At 42.3% G+C, this 16,013-nt stretch overlaps 1 protein-coding gene across 1 annotated transcript in view; it reads left to right on the top strand.

Annotated features, from left to right (window-relative positions):
- col7a1 (collagen, type VII, alpha 1) overlaps positions 1 to 16,013 on the top strand; it is a 70,250-nt gene that overhangs the window by 24,977 nt on the left and 29,260 nt on the right. The window contains exons 37-75 of the mRNA XM_069677947.1: positions 505 to 531; positions 630 to 683; positions 796 to 867; positions 945 to 1,004; positions 2,285 to 2,320; positions 2,402 to 2,446; positions 4,224 to 4,259; positions 4,368 to 4,412; positions 4,544 to 4,579; positions 4,721 to 4,756; positions 4,891 to 4,923; positions 5,021 to 5,092; positions 5,181 to 5,240; positions 5,446 to 5,481; positions 5,568 to 5,648; positions 7,086 to 7,121; positions 7,290 to 7,334; positions 7,451 to 7,522; positions 7,659 to 7,703; positions 7,795 to 7,830; positions 7,992 to 8,033; positions 8,184 to 8,264; positions 8,431 to 8,466; positions 8,583 to 8,618; positions 8,836 to 8,916; positions 9,010 to 9,045; positions 9,986 to 10,057; positions 10,144 to 10,188; positions 10,527 to 10,562; positions 10,837 to 10,872; positions 11,402 to 11,484; positions 11,644 to 11,713; positions 12,120 to 12,155; positions 12,252 to 12,287; positions 12,379 to 12,426; positions 12,535 to 12,570; positions 14,622 to 14,747; positions 14,936 to 15,145; positions 15,225 to 15,260. Coding sequence (XP_069534048.1) covers positions 505 to 531; positions 630 to 683; positions 796 to 867; positions 945 to 1,004; positions 2,285 to 2,320; positions 2,402 to 2,446; positions 4,224 to 4,259; positions 4,368 to 4,412; positions 4,544 to 4,579; positions 4,721 to 4,756; positions 4,891 to 4,923; positions 5,021 to 5,092; positions 5,181 to 5,240; positions 5,446 to 5,481; positions 5,568 to 5,648; positions 7,086 to 7,121; positions 7,290 to 7,334; positions 7,451 to 7,522; positions 7,659 to 7,703; positions 7,795 to 7,830; positions 7,992 to 8,033; positions 8,184 to 8,264; positions 8,431 to 8,466; positions 8,583 to 8,618; positions 8,836 to 8,916; positions 9,010 to 9,045; positions 9,986 to 10,057; positions 10,144 to 10,188; positions 10,527 to 10,562; positions 10,837 to 10,872; positions 11,402 to 11,484; positions 11,644 to 11,713; positions 12,120 to 12,155; positions 12,252 to 12,287; positions 12,379 to 12,426; positions 12,535 to 12,570; positions 14,622 to 14,747; positions 14,936 to 15,145; positions 15,225 to 15,260 — 2,145 coding nt within the window. The remainder of the gene's footprint in view (positions 1 to 504; positions 532 to 629; positions 684 to 795; positions 868 to 944; positions 1,005 to 2,284; positions 2,321 to 2,401; positions 2,447 to 4,223; positions 4,260 to 4,367; positions 4,413 to 4,543; positions 4,580 to 4,720; positions 4,757 to 4,890; positions 4,924 to 5,020; positions 5,093 to 5,180; positions 5,241 to 5,445; positions 5,482 to 5,567; positions 5,649 to 7,085; positions 7,122 to 7,289; positions 7,335 to 7,450; positions 7,523 to 7,658; positions 7,704 to 7,794; positions 7,831 to 7,991; positions 8,034 to 8,183; positions 8,265 to 8,430; positions 8,467 to 8,582; positions 8,619 to 8,835; positions 8,917 to 9,009; positions 9,046 to 9,985; positions 10,058 to 10,143; positions 10,189 to 10,526; positions 10,563 to 10,836; positions 10,873 to 11,401; positions 11,485 to 11,643; positions 11,714 to 12,119; positions 12,156 to 12,251; positions 12,288 to 12,378; positions 12,427 to 12,534; positions 12,571 to 14,621; positions 14,748 to 14,935; positions 15,146 to 15,224; positions 15,261 to 16,013) is intronic.

A 16,013-nucleotide genomic window follows, 5' to 3' on the forward strand; every position in this document is an offset into this window, starting at 1 on the left:
AGATCTAAATGGTTTTATTTAAATTTGCAAATTTGAGAAAAAAGACTTCACACAGATTTCATTCTTCATCTCCAGTGTACCCAAAACAGTTAGTACAGCTGATAACTGAGGCAAATACTGAATGTTTTCTTTTTACATACAGGAGGTTTTATTTCTCTGGAAACTAACATGAATCACAGAACTGAAAATATTCAGTTTCAAATCATTTTAAGCAAACACGCATTAGAACGATTCCTCAGCAGTGAAGACAAGGGATCAGTTTCTTTAGATTAAAACAATCAACTTTTCTGTTGCTGTGTTTTTACTCGACTTCCTTCAGTTTGATTAATGTTGGGATGTTGTACGGAGGATCCGAGAGGTGTGTTTTTAGTGAACGAATCCACCTTTGACCTTGTGTGTAGATTACTGTGTGGATTATTATAGAGACATTTGTGCTAACGACAGTGTTCATCATCCTTTCTGTGTGTGCGTGTGTGTGTGTGTTTCCTCTCCATCTTTCTGCAGGGGGAAAGGGGCAGCACAGGGGAGCGGGTGAGTCACACCATCAGCAGCTTGTCCTCTCAGTGCAGAAATATCCCGAGGAGCACGCGAGCATAATGATCTCAGCTCTTATCTCTCTTTGCTGACAGGGACCTCCAGGAGTCGGCAGCGGGGTGGCCGTGAAGGGCGAGAAGGGCTCCCCAGTAAGAGCTGTCAATCACAGCCGATGTGCTGACATGTTTAGTTTGCAGATGAACTCGGTGTGTGTGTGTGGGGGGGGTATTTTGCATTTGCTAATTGCATTTTTATTATCAGGGTACTTCAGGAGCTCCAGGGACTCAGGGTACTAGAGGGCTGGCAGGACCACAGGGCAGCAAAGGAGACAAGGTAGCTACAGAGAGACTTGGAGTTTGAGTGTTTGAGCGTGTGACGTGTTCATCTGACGGATTGTGGTTGTTTTTCAGGGCGACAGTGGGGATGGGGCGACTGGACCTCCTGGCAGACAGGGAGAGCCTGGGGACCGGGTAGGTTGAACACAGCCGTTTGAGATGGCTGATGTCATGATGATGAATCCAGGTTATACTAGAAAGCACTAACTCCACCATGTCTGCACAATCCTCATCATCATTTCAAAATAAAACACCTCTGCATCTGGAGCCAGACGTGGCTTACAAAATAAAAGACAATTACACAAACCATTGGAGAGTAAGGAAGTTTTAAGTGTTATTTAAAGTAATGCTGCGCCCGCCTTCTGCAAATAGCATCAAATTTGTTTGGTGCAAATGCCATTTAAAGAATATGTAATCGCACATTATTTTAAGTATTTTGACCAAAATGCTTTATAACCATTAGTAAAAGAACAACGATCTTCTCCTTGTCATGACATGCTCACATATAATGCATCATGTTTGATCATACACTATAAAACGATGGACGACATAACAGCTCCCTAAAAGTGAAGCCAAAGCCTTTCTATCGCCCCCTGCTGACTGACTGCAGTATAGGCCATAAAGCCCGCCTCCTCCATGTTAACAGATGGGACATGAGTCAAACTATAAAATCAAAATACATGTCAAATAAATATTTCTCAAACATGGTTTCTGTCATTATAGTTAGATCTTATCATGCTGATTTATGTGTGTTCATTTTAATTAGTTATTTGATGCTGTCAGAAGGATGATTGACAGCTCTGTTGACAAATGCGGCTCCTGCAGCTGATCTGCTCTGGATTAGCAGAGTAGAGGAGGAAGATCAAGAGGAGACGTAACTAAAACAATCACTACAGTCATTGAAGTTTACATATCTGTGAACGTCTGCTTCAGACCAACACAAGAAGCTGTTCTGCTGTGGGATCTTTGCCGTTTTTTTCGGGAGGTTAAGTGTGTGTTTTGGTTAGCGGAAGTGGCTGCGGTCGCTCCACCCGTCGATCTCTACTGCGCAGCTCTGGCTCCAAATGACGTCACCAGCGCAAGATGGCAGCGCCCGCCTCGGGGGTGTTTTGGCCTCAATTTTGTACAATAAGAGTAGATGGAGACACATCGTCCATGTTTATATACAGTCATTGGGTTTGATCAATATTGTAGGTGGTCTGTATGGAAGGACATGATTCAGTATAATGTGCTTTATAAATGATAAATGACCACATGGTGGTGCTATCCACAACTAAAGCTATTTAGTGCTCTCTTTGCCCAACTCTGTTTTTTTTGGATATATATTTTCAGCTAACAAACAAACAGGACTGAACTGTGATGTTCTTGATGCACTTGGTATATTTCCGTTTAAGCAGTTCACTCGTGTCTTGCAGGGTCCCCGTGGGCCTCCAGGAGAAATCGGTGGCAAGGTAAGGCAGTGGAAAGAAAAACAACTTCTTTGTAAGTTATAAATAAAAGAATGACCTGCGTCACTCTCTCTGCTCCCTTAGGGTGACCGTGGACAGCCAGGTGAGCCGGGGTCACAGGGAGACAGGGTGAGTCACGTGACAGGAGACAGGATCACTCGTGTGTGTGCATGTCTGTGTCTGTTTTAGAGCCTGTGCTTTAAGTGCTTTATTTGAAAAGTCTGAATGACTGGGCTATATTCACGGGTATAGCACCAGGCTTCATATTGAAAAGGCAGAGCACATGCATTAACATGTAGTTATGATATTAAAAATGTAGCTCTTATCATGCTCACCAAAATGTTGTTAAAAAGTGGAGGCCCATAAGTCGCTTTTCTTCAGTGGAGTAACAAAAGGCTGCAGAGAACTGCAGAGGGAGTGTATCCGAACTGAAGGCTGCTTCTGGATTTAATATTCTAATTATGACAATATTCTTTCTTATTCCTTTTTATAAGATGGATGTTAGAATTTGCAACATAATGTAAATGGTTTTACACAATGAGAAGACATCTGTGGTAAAGATAATTAATAAAGCCTCTGTGCATCAGAAGAATATTTATCTTTAAATAAAAATCCCTCATTTCTTGCACATACATCAGTTATTTGCTGATGAGCCCTTGCAGGTAAAAGGCTCTATCAAATGCCAGCAACATTTTCTCCCAAATAATGTAGCATTTTTTTTATAAAGCACCTTTCCGACTGGTCAAAAAACCTGCTAACATCCGCTAACACCCGGCTTTTTTGGTTAGTGGGAAAAGTTCAGACCCGGGTCAAATGACTCTGCAGTAGACCCGGGTAATTATCGCCTCGGCTCATTGGCAATGATGGGAACACAAAACCCTGGTGTCTGCCCCCCTTTCCAGTGCGATGCTGCCGCCCATCTCCGCCCAAGCAGCGATCGAACATCGTTCCAAATTTGTCTGCGCCGAGTTTGATAAAAAGACTGAATGAGTAATAGATACAATAAGGACCTAACCACCGTAACATCTTCACTGTTTAGTAACCCTGTTTCGGGCACGTTTGTGACGTCAGACGGTGACGCAGCAGAAAAAAGACCAAAAGGAGCATACTCCACTGGCAATGGGAGAAGAGACAATCAGCATTTATTAGCGGGTCTTCCGGGGTCTGAAAAAACCGCGCCAACACACTAATTTTGGTGGGAAAGAGTTATAATACACCGTAGAGATATACCATATTTTCCTTCTTAATACCAACACCTAGACTTGAGTATTGGCCGATACAGAGTATCCCTTTGCAGTGTTGCCAGTTCAGATTGACAGCTTCCAGCCCGATTACAACTCAAAACCAGCCCGATTCATTAACCAGTCCAATCATAATCTTGCAAGAAACCCATGTAAAACTGTAAAACCATTACATACGCAATAGAAAATAGATCGTAAGCACACGATATCAAATAACCGAAGATAAAATGTTAGATAAATATGCCATCACAACCCAAAAAGAGTGCAGTTAGACAACCAAATACCGTAAAACGACAGCTCGTTTATACTTTATAGTTTTGGTGCATTGACTGGTTACTTGCAGATACCCACTACCACGTATGAGGCAGTACTGGCAGCTGTTACCGATGATGGTATCGCTATTAAAACAAGTCTTATATACTGTATATACACCTAAACGTTTCAGCATGGCTGTAACACTTCTCTGTGGGATACATGTAATCTTAACAGAAAGTCAGGCGACTAAAGAGGATATCCTTTTCTCTTCAACTAAACAACAAGCTTCAGTTACAGCAGTAGCAGCCACAAATTGTGCCGTTTGCTCATGCGTGTGTTGCTAAGTAGGGATATTGAGCTAATTTCACAGAGAAATCAATCAGTGAAACTGAACATGTGTCTCTTTGCAGGGGGAGAGAGGACCGGCTGGTGAAACCGGGGAGAGAGTGAGTACAGCAGTGATGGTTGAGCTTTTAATTTAAAGTAGTTCAACTGTTGACATCCGTCCTTTTAGTGAGCGTTTGAGCTTTTATCTAAACGATGTTCTCTCTCAGGGGGACCCAGGGAAGCCGGGCCTCGCAGGAACACCGGGTTTAAGAGTGAGTGACAGGCGGCCACGTAGTATTAGCTAATGGCATCAGTGTGCCTTTTTTTTGTGTCATATTTTCTGCATGTTCTGTTACAAATGCACAGCCAGGCTCATGATTGCGTGTTTTCCATTTGTCGCCAGGGTTTAGTCGGGCCCAGCGGACCTCCAGGAGAAAAGGTGAGACTGATTCAATCAAGCGTAATCATAGGAGAAGCAGCGGGTCAATAGGAACGTGATTCCATCGCAGAACGTTTCATAATCTGATGTAATGAATTTCTTAGCAAAGATGAAAGGATAAGTGAACCTGTCTGTTCCCAGGGAAACGATGGAGCGCAAGGGGAGCCCGGCAGGAGTGTGAGTTATCAGATAAGAAAGAAATCATGACATCTAATAATTTATCTCTTCTTTCATTTTCAATGTGCGCCTAATATCTGTGACGGTCTCTGTGAGTGATGATGAGTCTTTACTGTGTTACTCGAATCTTTCAGAGTCCAGGTTTACCAGGGAAGAAAGGGGAGCAGGTGAGCTATCAAATTCTGTTCTCATACCCTCTATGTGTTCACTTACACACAAACTGCCAATCTGATTGGTTTGCTGTCCTCTGCTGTTCTCCCACAGGGCGAGCGAGGTCTGACCGGTTCTGAGGGGCAGAGGGGAGAGAAAGGAGAGTCGGGACAGAGAGGAGAGAAAGTGAGCAAGCAGGGGATGATGATGCTTTGGGAACACTCACAATCTCGCACCTATCTAAATGTCATTTCCTGTTCTGTTGTTTTCCCAGGGTGCATCAGGGTCAGGAGGGTCTGGTGGTGCTGGAGTCAAAGGAGAGCAGGGCGAAAGGGTGAGTTCACACCGACGTCGTTGTCACGCCTCTTTATCGGAACAACAAATGGCACAATCATAATGTTCACAGCTGCTGTGATATATTCCTGACAGTAGGGTCCCGGTATTCATGAAGCATTCCCTCGTGCCACCTGTCAGTGTAAGTCATGCCCCAAAAAACCTCTCACACCCAAAATACATAAAACATGTGCTCTTCCCTTCAGGGACTCGCTGGTATCAATGGCAGGCCGGGTGCCAAGGTGAGAGACCTGCTAGTTTTTTTTTTGTGTTTATGTGTAGTTTTGCTGTTTACTTGTATTGAATCGATTGTTAATGTGTTCTCCAGGGAGATTCAGGTGATCCAGGAGAGAGGGGGGAGAATGGACGGCCTGGAATCCCAGGAAAGCCTGGACTTCCTGGGAAAGAGGTCAGAGTGGTGTATGGAATATCGCCACGTTCAACACAGTTCAAAATACAATAATACTTCTGCAAACCTTCTTTAGTATCTTGTTAGCATTCTCTGTTAGCATGCTAACGTGTGCATGGCTGGCTAATAACTAAATAATATTGTGTACTTAAACCTGAGTGTTATCGTGATGGTTCAATCGTAAACAGAAGTATAGGTGATATGCCATGTTTATACAACAGTTAGTTGTAAGTAATCTCATCAGTCTAGAGGCATTCATGAGGGCTGATATAGAGTGAAAAGTCCCAGTGATGTTGTTTTTCTATGTATCACTCCGCTTCACTCAGGTGTTCTGACTATTAACATTACAATTAACATTACAGCAGACTATCTATGTCTACATTAATCAAGCTGGTACCCCTGAATCACACAGCAGACTCTTATTTCACTGCTTGATGATAAATTAAAACAAACAGATAAATCTGTGGTAACCTGTAGAAACAGAGTGCAGGTTAATTTGTGTGTTGCTTGGCAACAAAAGTCCAGTTTCAGTTAAGTTGTGGAACTAGTTGAGTTGGTGAAGCAAAATTTAATCTGTTGTTGATTATGTGAGGGATAATGTGTAGTGAGCAGGTTGCTATAGCGGAATGGAACCCTGACAGGGTGAGCAGGTCTTGCCTCACCCTTCAAGTGCCATCCTCAGTTTTGCAGATCTCTCTGTTGTAGTCAACAGTTTTTGCGTGGTTTCACCTTTATTGCTTTCTCTCTGCTGTTTTGCCTCTTCTTGTTTTTGTCCCCTTTGTAAACAGACCGACGGCAAATTTACCGGACTTCTTTCCGTGGATTGATATGATTACAATTAGTCCTCCGGATTGTGTGATTAGAGCCACATCCCTAGCAACGGTCTGTTCTTCATAGCAACGGTTTATTATCGAGAAATAACAGACCTCAAATGCCGTAATTAACCAATCAGAATCAAGTATTACTTTTAACTACTATTTGCCGCTTGTATAACTGTTGTATAAAAGCAATATCACACTCGAGGTTGTGATGTTATACTGAATATCAGCACTGCTGTGATTATCCGCAACCTACGACCAAATCACAGCCGTGCTGATATTCAGTACAGCATCACAACCTCGAGTGTGATATTGATTAGTTGAATGGAAGCAGACTAAGACATTATATTACTGTAAAAACACACAGAAGTAGTTATTGTTTCTGTTGCTCCTTGCGCTGTAATCAAAGATCAAACCGCCTGTTAAGCTTTCTTTTGTTCCTTCCAACATGCTTCTCTCTCTAATGATGCCAGTTTAGAGGTAAAAATGAAAACACACTTCCAGCAGCTTCTTGTGTATATTTTCTTGGTTCTGTTCACATGTTATGCTTTGAAATGAAATGCCACTAAGGTTTCCTCACAGTTAAAATCAAAAATGTATTCATTCTTATGTTATACAGGGAGGAAGGGGAGAGAAGGGTGATGAAGGTACACCTGTAAGTATGGACTCTCCCTCTTATTCTTTTCTTTTTTCTTTCCATACATTTACTTTCATTTTCTGTTAGGATACACTTCCTTCTGTTGTGCTAACATCTTAACAACAACTCAGATCATAGAAATGTGCATTGTGTACACTGCAAATGTCCTTTTTTGCCTTTCATCAGGGGGAGTCTGGACTTCCAGGGAAGCCAGGAGAGAGAGGGCTGAGGGTAAGGTCGTCTTTGACACATTTCCTTCGCCACCTTTTCATTCTAAAACTTTCAAACTACAAAGGTACATCAATGGAAAGTTCAGTTAACGGACGTGTTTATTGCCCCCCCCTTAGGGACTCGCCGGTCAGCCAGGACGAGCAGGAGAGAAAGGAGACTTTGGAGACCCAGGAGAGCACGGACGAAATGTGAGACCCACATTAATGTTTCATCACACAGACAGATTTTCAATATGCTCTTGTGCTATTCCACTAAGGCCTCAGAGCTGGAGCAGCGAGGAAGGTCAGCTGCTCAGCATCTTTATTGATCTCTGTTCGATCACAGGGCAGCCCGGGACCGGCCGGACCGAGGGGAGAGAAAGGAGAACTGGTTTGTTGTCTTGTCTTATTTTAACAAAGTACTTTTATAACTTTTATATCCTGGGATTGTGGACTCATATGTTTCACTCTCTTTTTTAAAGGGCCCTCAAGGTCCTCCAGGGCCAACGGGGAAAGTGGTGAGTGTGTCACTCTGAAATGTATTCTTAAAACTTAATCAAAGACGACAAAAGTCAGGAGTGAAATAGTCTCCAGCTTCCTTTTTGTTACCACTAAATGAAATTCCTACAACCCTATTCTGAGACTACATGCAATCTTCTGTGTTTACTCTGTTCAACAGGCCGACATCCAGGGCCAGCTGAGAGGAGAACGAGGAGAGAAGGTAGGTGCTGCACCTGTGAAGAGCAATCATCTGTGAAGAGTCTCATTTGAGTTATTTTAAGGATACGATGGAAAAACTCCTAAATAAAGCTGCCGTGTCAGGATAAGCTGAAAGAAAACGTGAAGAAACTTACGTCACTGTGATTCCCAGGGCGACGACGGCGACCCAGGAGAGCACGGCAGCAAAGGTCAGAAAGGCGAAGCAGGGACTCCCGGAGCCGCAGGCCTGCGAGTGAGTTTGCCTCATTCTTGCAATTTATAAATGCTTCTGTGAGCATCTCATAAGCCTCTGTACTGTATATGCATCTGTATGCGCGCTGAAGCCGTTTTCTGTGGATTTAGTATGCGTGACTGATGATCCTCTGTGACCTCTTGTTCTTTCCCTGCTGTCTATAAAGGGCCCCGAGGGACAACGCGGGCCTGCAGGCACAAGAGTGAGTTTGCTCTCTGTCACTGTTTCTCCACTGCAACTCTCAAAACTGGAGTCTGCAAATGTCAGAATCATCCCTCTCTAACTTTCACTAACATGTGGTATATTTCAAATTTCCAGGGTGACGCAGGAGAAAGAGGAGCGCCTGGAGAGAAGGTTTGAAATAGTTATTGTCAATGATATCATACCAATCAATCATATAATTATCATTATTCAAAATACTGTACATAAACTTGCAGCTTTCTGGTGAGAAGCCACTGGACTCCCTTGTAGTAAACTCTCATTAGGATGAAGTTCATAGGGTCTGACAGAACGCCTCATATACAGTGTAAATGTAGTTTACTAACTCTAATCCTCTCCTCTGTGCGATCAGGGGGAAAGAGGAGCATCCGGGTTAGATGGACGACCTGGGATAGATGGTAAACCAGGTGCTGCTGGACCACCTGGTCAGAGGGTACATATGTTTCTGCCTTAAAACACATTGTATGTTCAGTAGAGCCTCAGTTGATGGTGAATGTGTGTTAACTTTTTTTTCTACGATTTACAGGGTGATCCTGGAAAACAGGGGGATCCTGGGAGAGATGTGAGTTTTGTTTGACCAATACGACTGGGCCTGATTTGTAATAAAGGCTGATATTTAAGTGTTATGCCATTTCAAGTATTGAGACTGTTAATTAAGGGCTGCACGCTGTTGCCTCGCAGCTAGAAGGTTCCTAGTTTGAGTCCCGGTTCGGACGAAGTGGGCCTTTCTGTGTGGAGTTTGCATGTTCTACCTGTGCATGCGTGGGTTCCCTCCAGGTACTCTGGTACTGGCTTCCTCACACAGTCCAAAGACATGCTCGTTAGCTTAGCTGGTGACTCTAAATTACCCTTAGGTGCGAGTGTGAGAGCTTGTCTGTCTCTGTGTGTCAGCCCTGTGATGGACTGGCAATCAGTCCAGGGTGTAACACCGCCTCTTGCCCAATGACAGCTGGGATAGGCTCCAGCCCGCTCACGACCCTGAACAGGATAAGCGGTATAGATAATGGATGGACTGAAGTTGTAACCATTTCTTCCAGGTTTACAAGTCTGCCCCTGAATTGCACTAACATAGAGCAGTTTGTGTGTGCGTGCTGCAGAGAGCGCTGTGGAGGTGTTAGAATCCACTCCTCAATCCTTTGGTTAGTTGCATAAGCCAACAGTGGGGACAGACGTTCACAGTGCACTTTCACAGGACACTATTATGTAATGTTGAACATTATAATGCTTCTGAGAGACAAGAAGACAAGAATAACTCAATTTACAGTCTAATTAAAGAGTCTGAATCCTGTTTTAAGGGGCAACTCTGTGACTACTGCTGCTGTACAACGAAGAATGTCTGTCATGCAATCCTATGCACATTTTAAGTAGGGATTATGATCATTCAAAAGTAACTACAGGTTCACAAAATGAACCTCTAACAACAAAAACTCCCTTTTAATTCTCAACAGTACAATGCAAAATCTCACCTGAACCGATCCATGTTACTTGTGTTACTTTTCCAGGGTTTACCCGGGCTTAGAGGTGAACAGGGCCCCACAGGGCCTGTTGGGCCCCCAGGCACTGCAGGGACACCTGTGAGTACACACACACACACACACACAAGTCTGTTTGACCACATTTACCTGGTCGTTTATCATCTTCCTGTTGTTGTATGTTTCAGGGTAAAGCAGGCGAAGATGGCAAACCTGGGGCTGCTGGCAAAGTGGTAACTCATTCTGTAATATATAAACATTTAAGTAATGACTCGGCTGACATATTTCGATATTGATTCTGCTCAGTCAGAGTATAAATCTTGTTATTACTGCCTGTGTTTTCTCTCAGTATGTCTCTTCATCTTTCCCTAACTGGTAATGGTCTTGATGTGCTCTTTCCTGTGAATGATTTTAAGTGATCAGAAGAAGTGCAGACGTTTAGTTCAGGGTCTGCTGCATAATGGCCATCTTGGCATAATGGCACTGAATTATCTGAGTGCTCCTGCAGTGGACCGGCCATTATTCAGTGCGCTCCTGCAGAGTCCGTAATGCATTCTGCTTTGACTTACAGGGAGAGGACGGTGTGCCGGGCGAAGACGGGAGGAAGGTTTGTGGCTGTTAATCCCTTTATACCATCATCTACTGTCGGGTTGAGGTTCAGTCTTTTCTTTTCAATAAAAGTAACCAATGACTATATATTTTAGCTACATATCTATGAATTGGCATTTCCCTGATGTCCTTTTATGAATATAATATACTTAGCATTTGTGACCTGTTAAGCACCAAACAAAGATGATACCATACATCAATGTAGCTTGAGTTTTATTTTGGTTTCAGAACATTCGGCCTGTTTTTCTGACTCTGCTGTCTTTAATCTGCAGGGTGACAAAGGAGAATCAGGAGGCGCTGGAAGAGATGTCAGTTTGACCAATTACCTCTTTATGATTGTCTCTTTGTGTTCTGTTGTCAGTTTGTTTCTAAACTGTGTCCTGTCTGACTCAGCCTGCCTCCTTCCTGTATTGATCCTGCCTTCTTTCACTTTATCCTATCATACATCAGCTTCCCTCCTTTTCTATTCTCCTCATCAGTTTCCTCCTCAAGTGTGTATTTATCTACTGTACTTTGCCCTGACATTGACATTACCATCACACTCTCACTTACTGCTGCATCAATAGGCTTCTCAGAAGAAGCTATATAAATTCACTAGCCTCTAATGATCAAGCTTAGCCTTTAAGGGGAAAACACTTCTGAGAGGCATCCAGAGAGGCGCCAAATGTCAGAGAGCTGTTTTCATGTGCAAATTCATATTAATTATCTCTCCAACATCAGAGGAGGGCTGGCAGCAGCCACCTGCTTTGAATTTATAGATTAGCTTCTACTATAGCGCAGGAGGACGGAACCCTGTGCAGAGATGGGCTCGGTTGCGTAATCGTGTGTGATTTTCAGGGCCGTGACGGGCAGAAAGGGGACCGGGGCCTTGCTGGGCCTGTAGGACCCCCTGGCCCCTCGGGAGTTCCTGGAGTTCCTGGAACCATCGGCCCGCCTGGACCAGTACGATTTTCTTTATGCCATACCATTATATTATAAGTAATATTATAATTATGTCTGTTCCTTTCATTTTTTGACGAGTGTATATTATGAATGGGCACGTTTGTCATGTTTACTGATCTATGCATTGCCCCTGTCTCTCAGGTTGTTTACGTTAAAGGAGCTGTAGCAGCAGCGATCCCCGGCCCCCAGGGGCCGCCAGGAACCCCTGTGAGTGTGCATGACTTCGCTGTATTACTGCTAATTACATTCTTTAAATGCATTTTACACTTTAGCATCCACATTATTGCCTTTCGCACAGTGTTGTGTGCTACGAATAATATAAACCTCTCAGGGCTGCTGTGCATTGAAGGAGGATAAAATCATTACACACAAAACTCTTCCTCTGCAGAGAATAATGTTTATTTTTGCATCATAGAAAAAGTTAATTTTACACCAAACTTCAGCCAGAAACCGTATTAGCTGATGTGTGGTGATGTTATCCCCCTGCAGCATCTCTCTCCCACATGTAGCAGCAGAGATGTGTGTTTAATCTACATCTGTCTGTTTGCCGCTGCAGCCCTCCAACAGTCTTATCTGTTGATGTTTTTATCATTGTCCTTGCTCTGTCCTTCAGGGCGTACCTGGGATCCCGGGAGCTGTGGGAGGCAGAGTAAGTCGTAGACGTCTTTATTGATCTCATTATGTTTTATATCGGTAACCACTTAGTCTTTTGTTTTTTTTGACCTTCTAACTTTATTTGTTCCAGGGGGATAGAGGTCCGTCGGGCCTTAAGGGAGAAGCTGTAAGTTAAACTTCCTTCTCTATTGTAGTAAGAGTGTGACATGAGTGACGTTTATGTGTTTTTATGTTGACACTCGTATTTTTATCGGCAGGGAGACCCAGGAGAGGACGGGGCGCCGGGCAAACCTGGAACAGCCATGGTGAGACGTCAGCACATTAGCTGTCACGACTCCGCTGTGGCTTATGGAAACATTTACAGTCACATCTCTTCATCTTTGTTCAATAATGTTTGTGTGTCTCTCTTACAGGATGTACACAAAGCTCTGTCCGGCCTTGGCATTCTGGTATGTGGACTACAAACAATTATGATTTGAATTTTAAAAATATTGGGGTTTGTCTGTTCAGAAAGGTCTCTAATTTTTTTTTTGTTTTCATTTAATGAGATACATCAGTGATTGCTTTTGAGATTGAAATTAATGACTCCTAACCACTATTTATTGTAAATAGAGTTTTATTGGAAATGTTCCTACAGCCTTTTAGCTCCATTTCATGTGTATATGATGTACTAAGTAACAGAAAGAATATTTAAACAATAATAAATACAAATATCTATTCTTATTTCTTACTCATATCTGATGTAATGTTTAGTGAGCAGGTTATTATAGTGGAATGGGACCCCGACAGGGTGAGCAGATGTTGGCTAGCTGTTATTGTTCACATTAAAATGAGCTAACCTAGCTGTTATTACTCACATTAAAATGAGCTAACCCTGCTGTTATAACTCACATTAAAATGAGCTAACCTAGCTCACATTAAAATGAGCTAACCTAGCTGTTATTACTCACATTAAAATGAGCTAACCTAGCTCACATTAAAATGAGCTAACCTAGCTGTTATAACTCACATTAAAATGAGCTAACCTAGCTGTTATTGCTCACATTAAAATGAGCTAACCTAGCTGTTATAACTCACATTAAAATGAGCTAACCTAGCTGTTATTACTCACATTAAAATGAGCTAACCTAGCTGTTATAACTCACATTAAAATGAGCTAACCTAGCTCACATTAAAATGAGCTAACCTAGCTGTTATTACTCACATTAAAATGAGCTAACCTAGCTCACATTAAAATGAGCTAACCTAGCTGTTATAACTCACATTAAAATGAGCTAACCTAGCTGTTATTGCTCACATTAAAATGAGCTAACCTAGCTGTTATAACTCACATTAAAATGAGCTAACCTAGCTCACATTAGAATGAGCTAACCTAGCTGTTATTGCTCACATTAAAATGAGTTAACCTAGCTGTTATTACTCACATTAAAATGAGCTAACCTAGCTGTTATAACTCACATTAAAATGAGCTAACCTAGCTCACATTAAAATGAGCTAACCTAGCTGTTATTACTCACATTAAAATGAGCTAACCTAGCTGTTATTACTCACATTAAAATGAGCTAACCTAGCTCACATTAGAATGAGCTAACCTAGCTGTTATTGCTCACATTAAAATGAGTTAACCTAGCTGTTATTACTCACATTAAAATGAGCTAACCTAGCTGTTATTGCTCACATTAAAATGAGCTACAGTTTTTGCATCATTTAACCTTTATTGCTTTCTCTTCGCTGTTTTTGTTTCTTTTGTTTTTCTTTGTGATCAGACCAACATCAAATTTACCGGACTTCTTTCAGCAGATTGATATGATTACAGTTAGTCCTCAGAATTCTGTGATTAGATACGCATCTCTAGCAATGGCCTATTCTTTTTAGCAATGGTCTGATATCGGGAAATAGCAGACCTCGGAAATAATTAACTATTATCTAGTATTTAACACAGTTGTGTTAAATCATGGATACATGGATAAATAAATTGTCATATTATCCTTATTCATTAAAATTGTCCTAAAAATTGGGCAAAATGTCATACTTGTCCTTGCAAATGTCATCGTACCATTCACAGCTTTCAGTTGTAATTATTCAAGTCATGTTCAGCTTTTGTCTCTTGTGTCACAAAGCTCAGTTTGTTTAAAAAAAGAGTTCAATCCAGTCAAAGTGGATTAACAGAGCTGCTGTGGTCAAATGGCGGATTTTCCTAAAAATAGGACTAAAACCCACAGTAGCATGTGGGGCTGGATGTCACAGACCAATGACTGATTTATGTCTAAGCCTGAATTGTCACTTCTTAGACTTCTTTGCCCTGACAGAGTGTTAATAAAAATCTATGTCTCTCACAGTAAAACTACATGTTTCAGAATGAATGCCAAATATACATATTTTAACATTACAATCAGACACAAAAGACACTGGTCACAAGCACGTTTCCAGCTGCTAAGATGAAATCTAAATGACTGGCTCAAAGTTGTAAAGCCGGTTCCCTTCTCTGCTCTGTACGCAGGTGTCTGATCTAAAGGTGATGGTGGACAGGAAGGACACACTGTTAGCTCCCACCGTGGAGAAGGCAGAGAGAGGTGCAAAAGGAGACAGGGGTGAAACTGGACCAAGAGGACCATCTGGTGTAGATGTAAGTATGACTAAGGTCATCGTTGAAGCTTTCTAGAAAAACTTGATAAAGACCCCCCGTGATATAATGGCAAGCCCAGATGGTACACCACATTTAAATGTTTATTACAATGTCTAAACAACTTAACTCAAAGCATTTAAGAACATGTAAAGTATATGTATCAATGTCCATTTCCTGTGGTACCCCAGGGTGCTCGTGGTATTCAAGGTGAGAGAGGATCCAAAGGGGACCAAGGTGAGCGAGGTCCTGCAGGAGCCACCGGGCCTACAGGCAGAGCCATCGGAGAACGAGGGCCAGAAGGACCCCCAGGGCCTGCTGGAGAGTCAGGCAAGCCAGGAATACCAGGAGTTCCTGGCAGAGCTGGAGAACTGGGGGAGGCTGGGAGACCAGGAGAAAAGGTAAAGAGGAGAGTTGGTTAAACACATTTTTAATGGACTGATTATGATTCTGCTGACATCATGTTTATCTGTGTCTCAGGGGTCGAGTGGGGAGAAAGGTGACAAAGGAGAATCTGTAAGTGTTTGTTGTGTTTGTGATTGGTATGTGCTACTCTGTTCACATATTGATTTTTGTTTGTTTTTATTGTTTTTTTATTTATTTGTACTACAGTGGGACAGCTGAATATATTTAGCAATTAAATAAAACTTTTCCTGCATGGACGATAAAGTGTGTCGTATTGCATCGTATTGCATCATACCGTACTGTACCATATCGTAACGTACCGTATCATATGTTATCGTACCATATTGTACTGTATCGTATCGTATCGTACCGTACCGTACTGTACTGTACTGTACTGTATCATATGTTATCGTACCGTACTGTACTGTATCGAATCGAATCGTATCGTATCGCACCGTACTGTACTGTATCATATTGTGCCTTACTGTAATCCATTGAATCGTACCGTTCTGTACCGTATCATATCGTATTGTACTGCAAAGTATCGTATCGTATCGTATCGTATCGTACTGTATCATATTGTATTGTATTTTATCGTATCGTACTGTACTGTACTGTACCGTATCGTATCATACTGTATCGTATCGTACTGTACTGTACTGTACTGCACCGTATCGTATCGTATCGTATCGTACTGTATTGTACCGTATCGTATCATATTGTGTCGTACTGTATCATATCGTACCGTACTGTACTGTACCGTACTGTATCATATCGTATCGAATCGTATCGTACTATACCGTATCATATCGTATTGTACCGTACTGTACCGTATCGTATCGTACCGTACTGTATCATATCGTA

Source organism: Semicossyphus pulcher, unplaced genomic scaffold, assembly GCF_022749685.1.
Source record: "Semicossyphus pulcher isolate SPU_LCO1_2020_fin unplaced genomic scaffold, fSemPul1.0.p SCAF_3, whole genome shotgun sequence".
Lineage (NCBI taxonomy): Eukaryota > Metazoa > Chordata > Actinopteri > Labriformes > Labridae > Semicossyphus > Semicossyphus pulcher.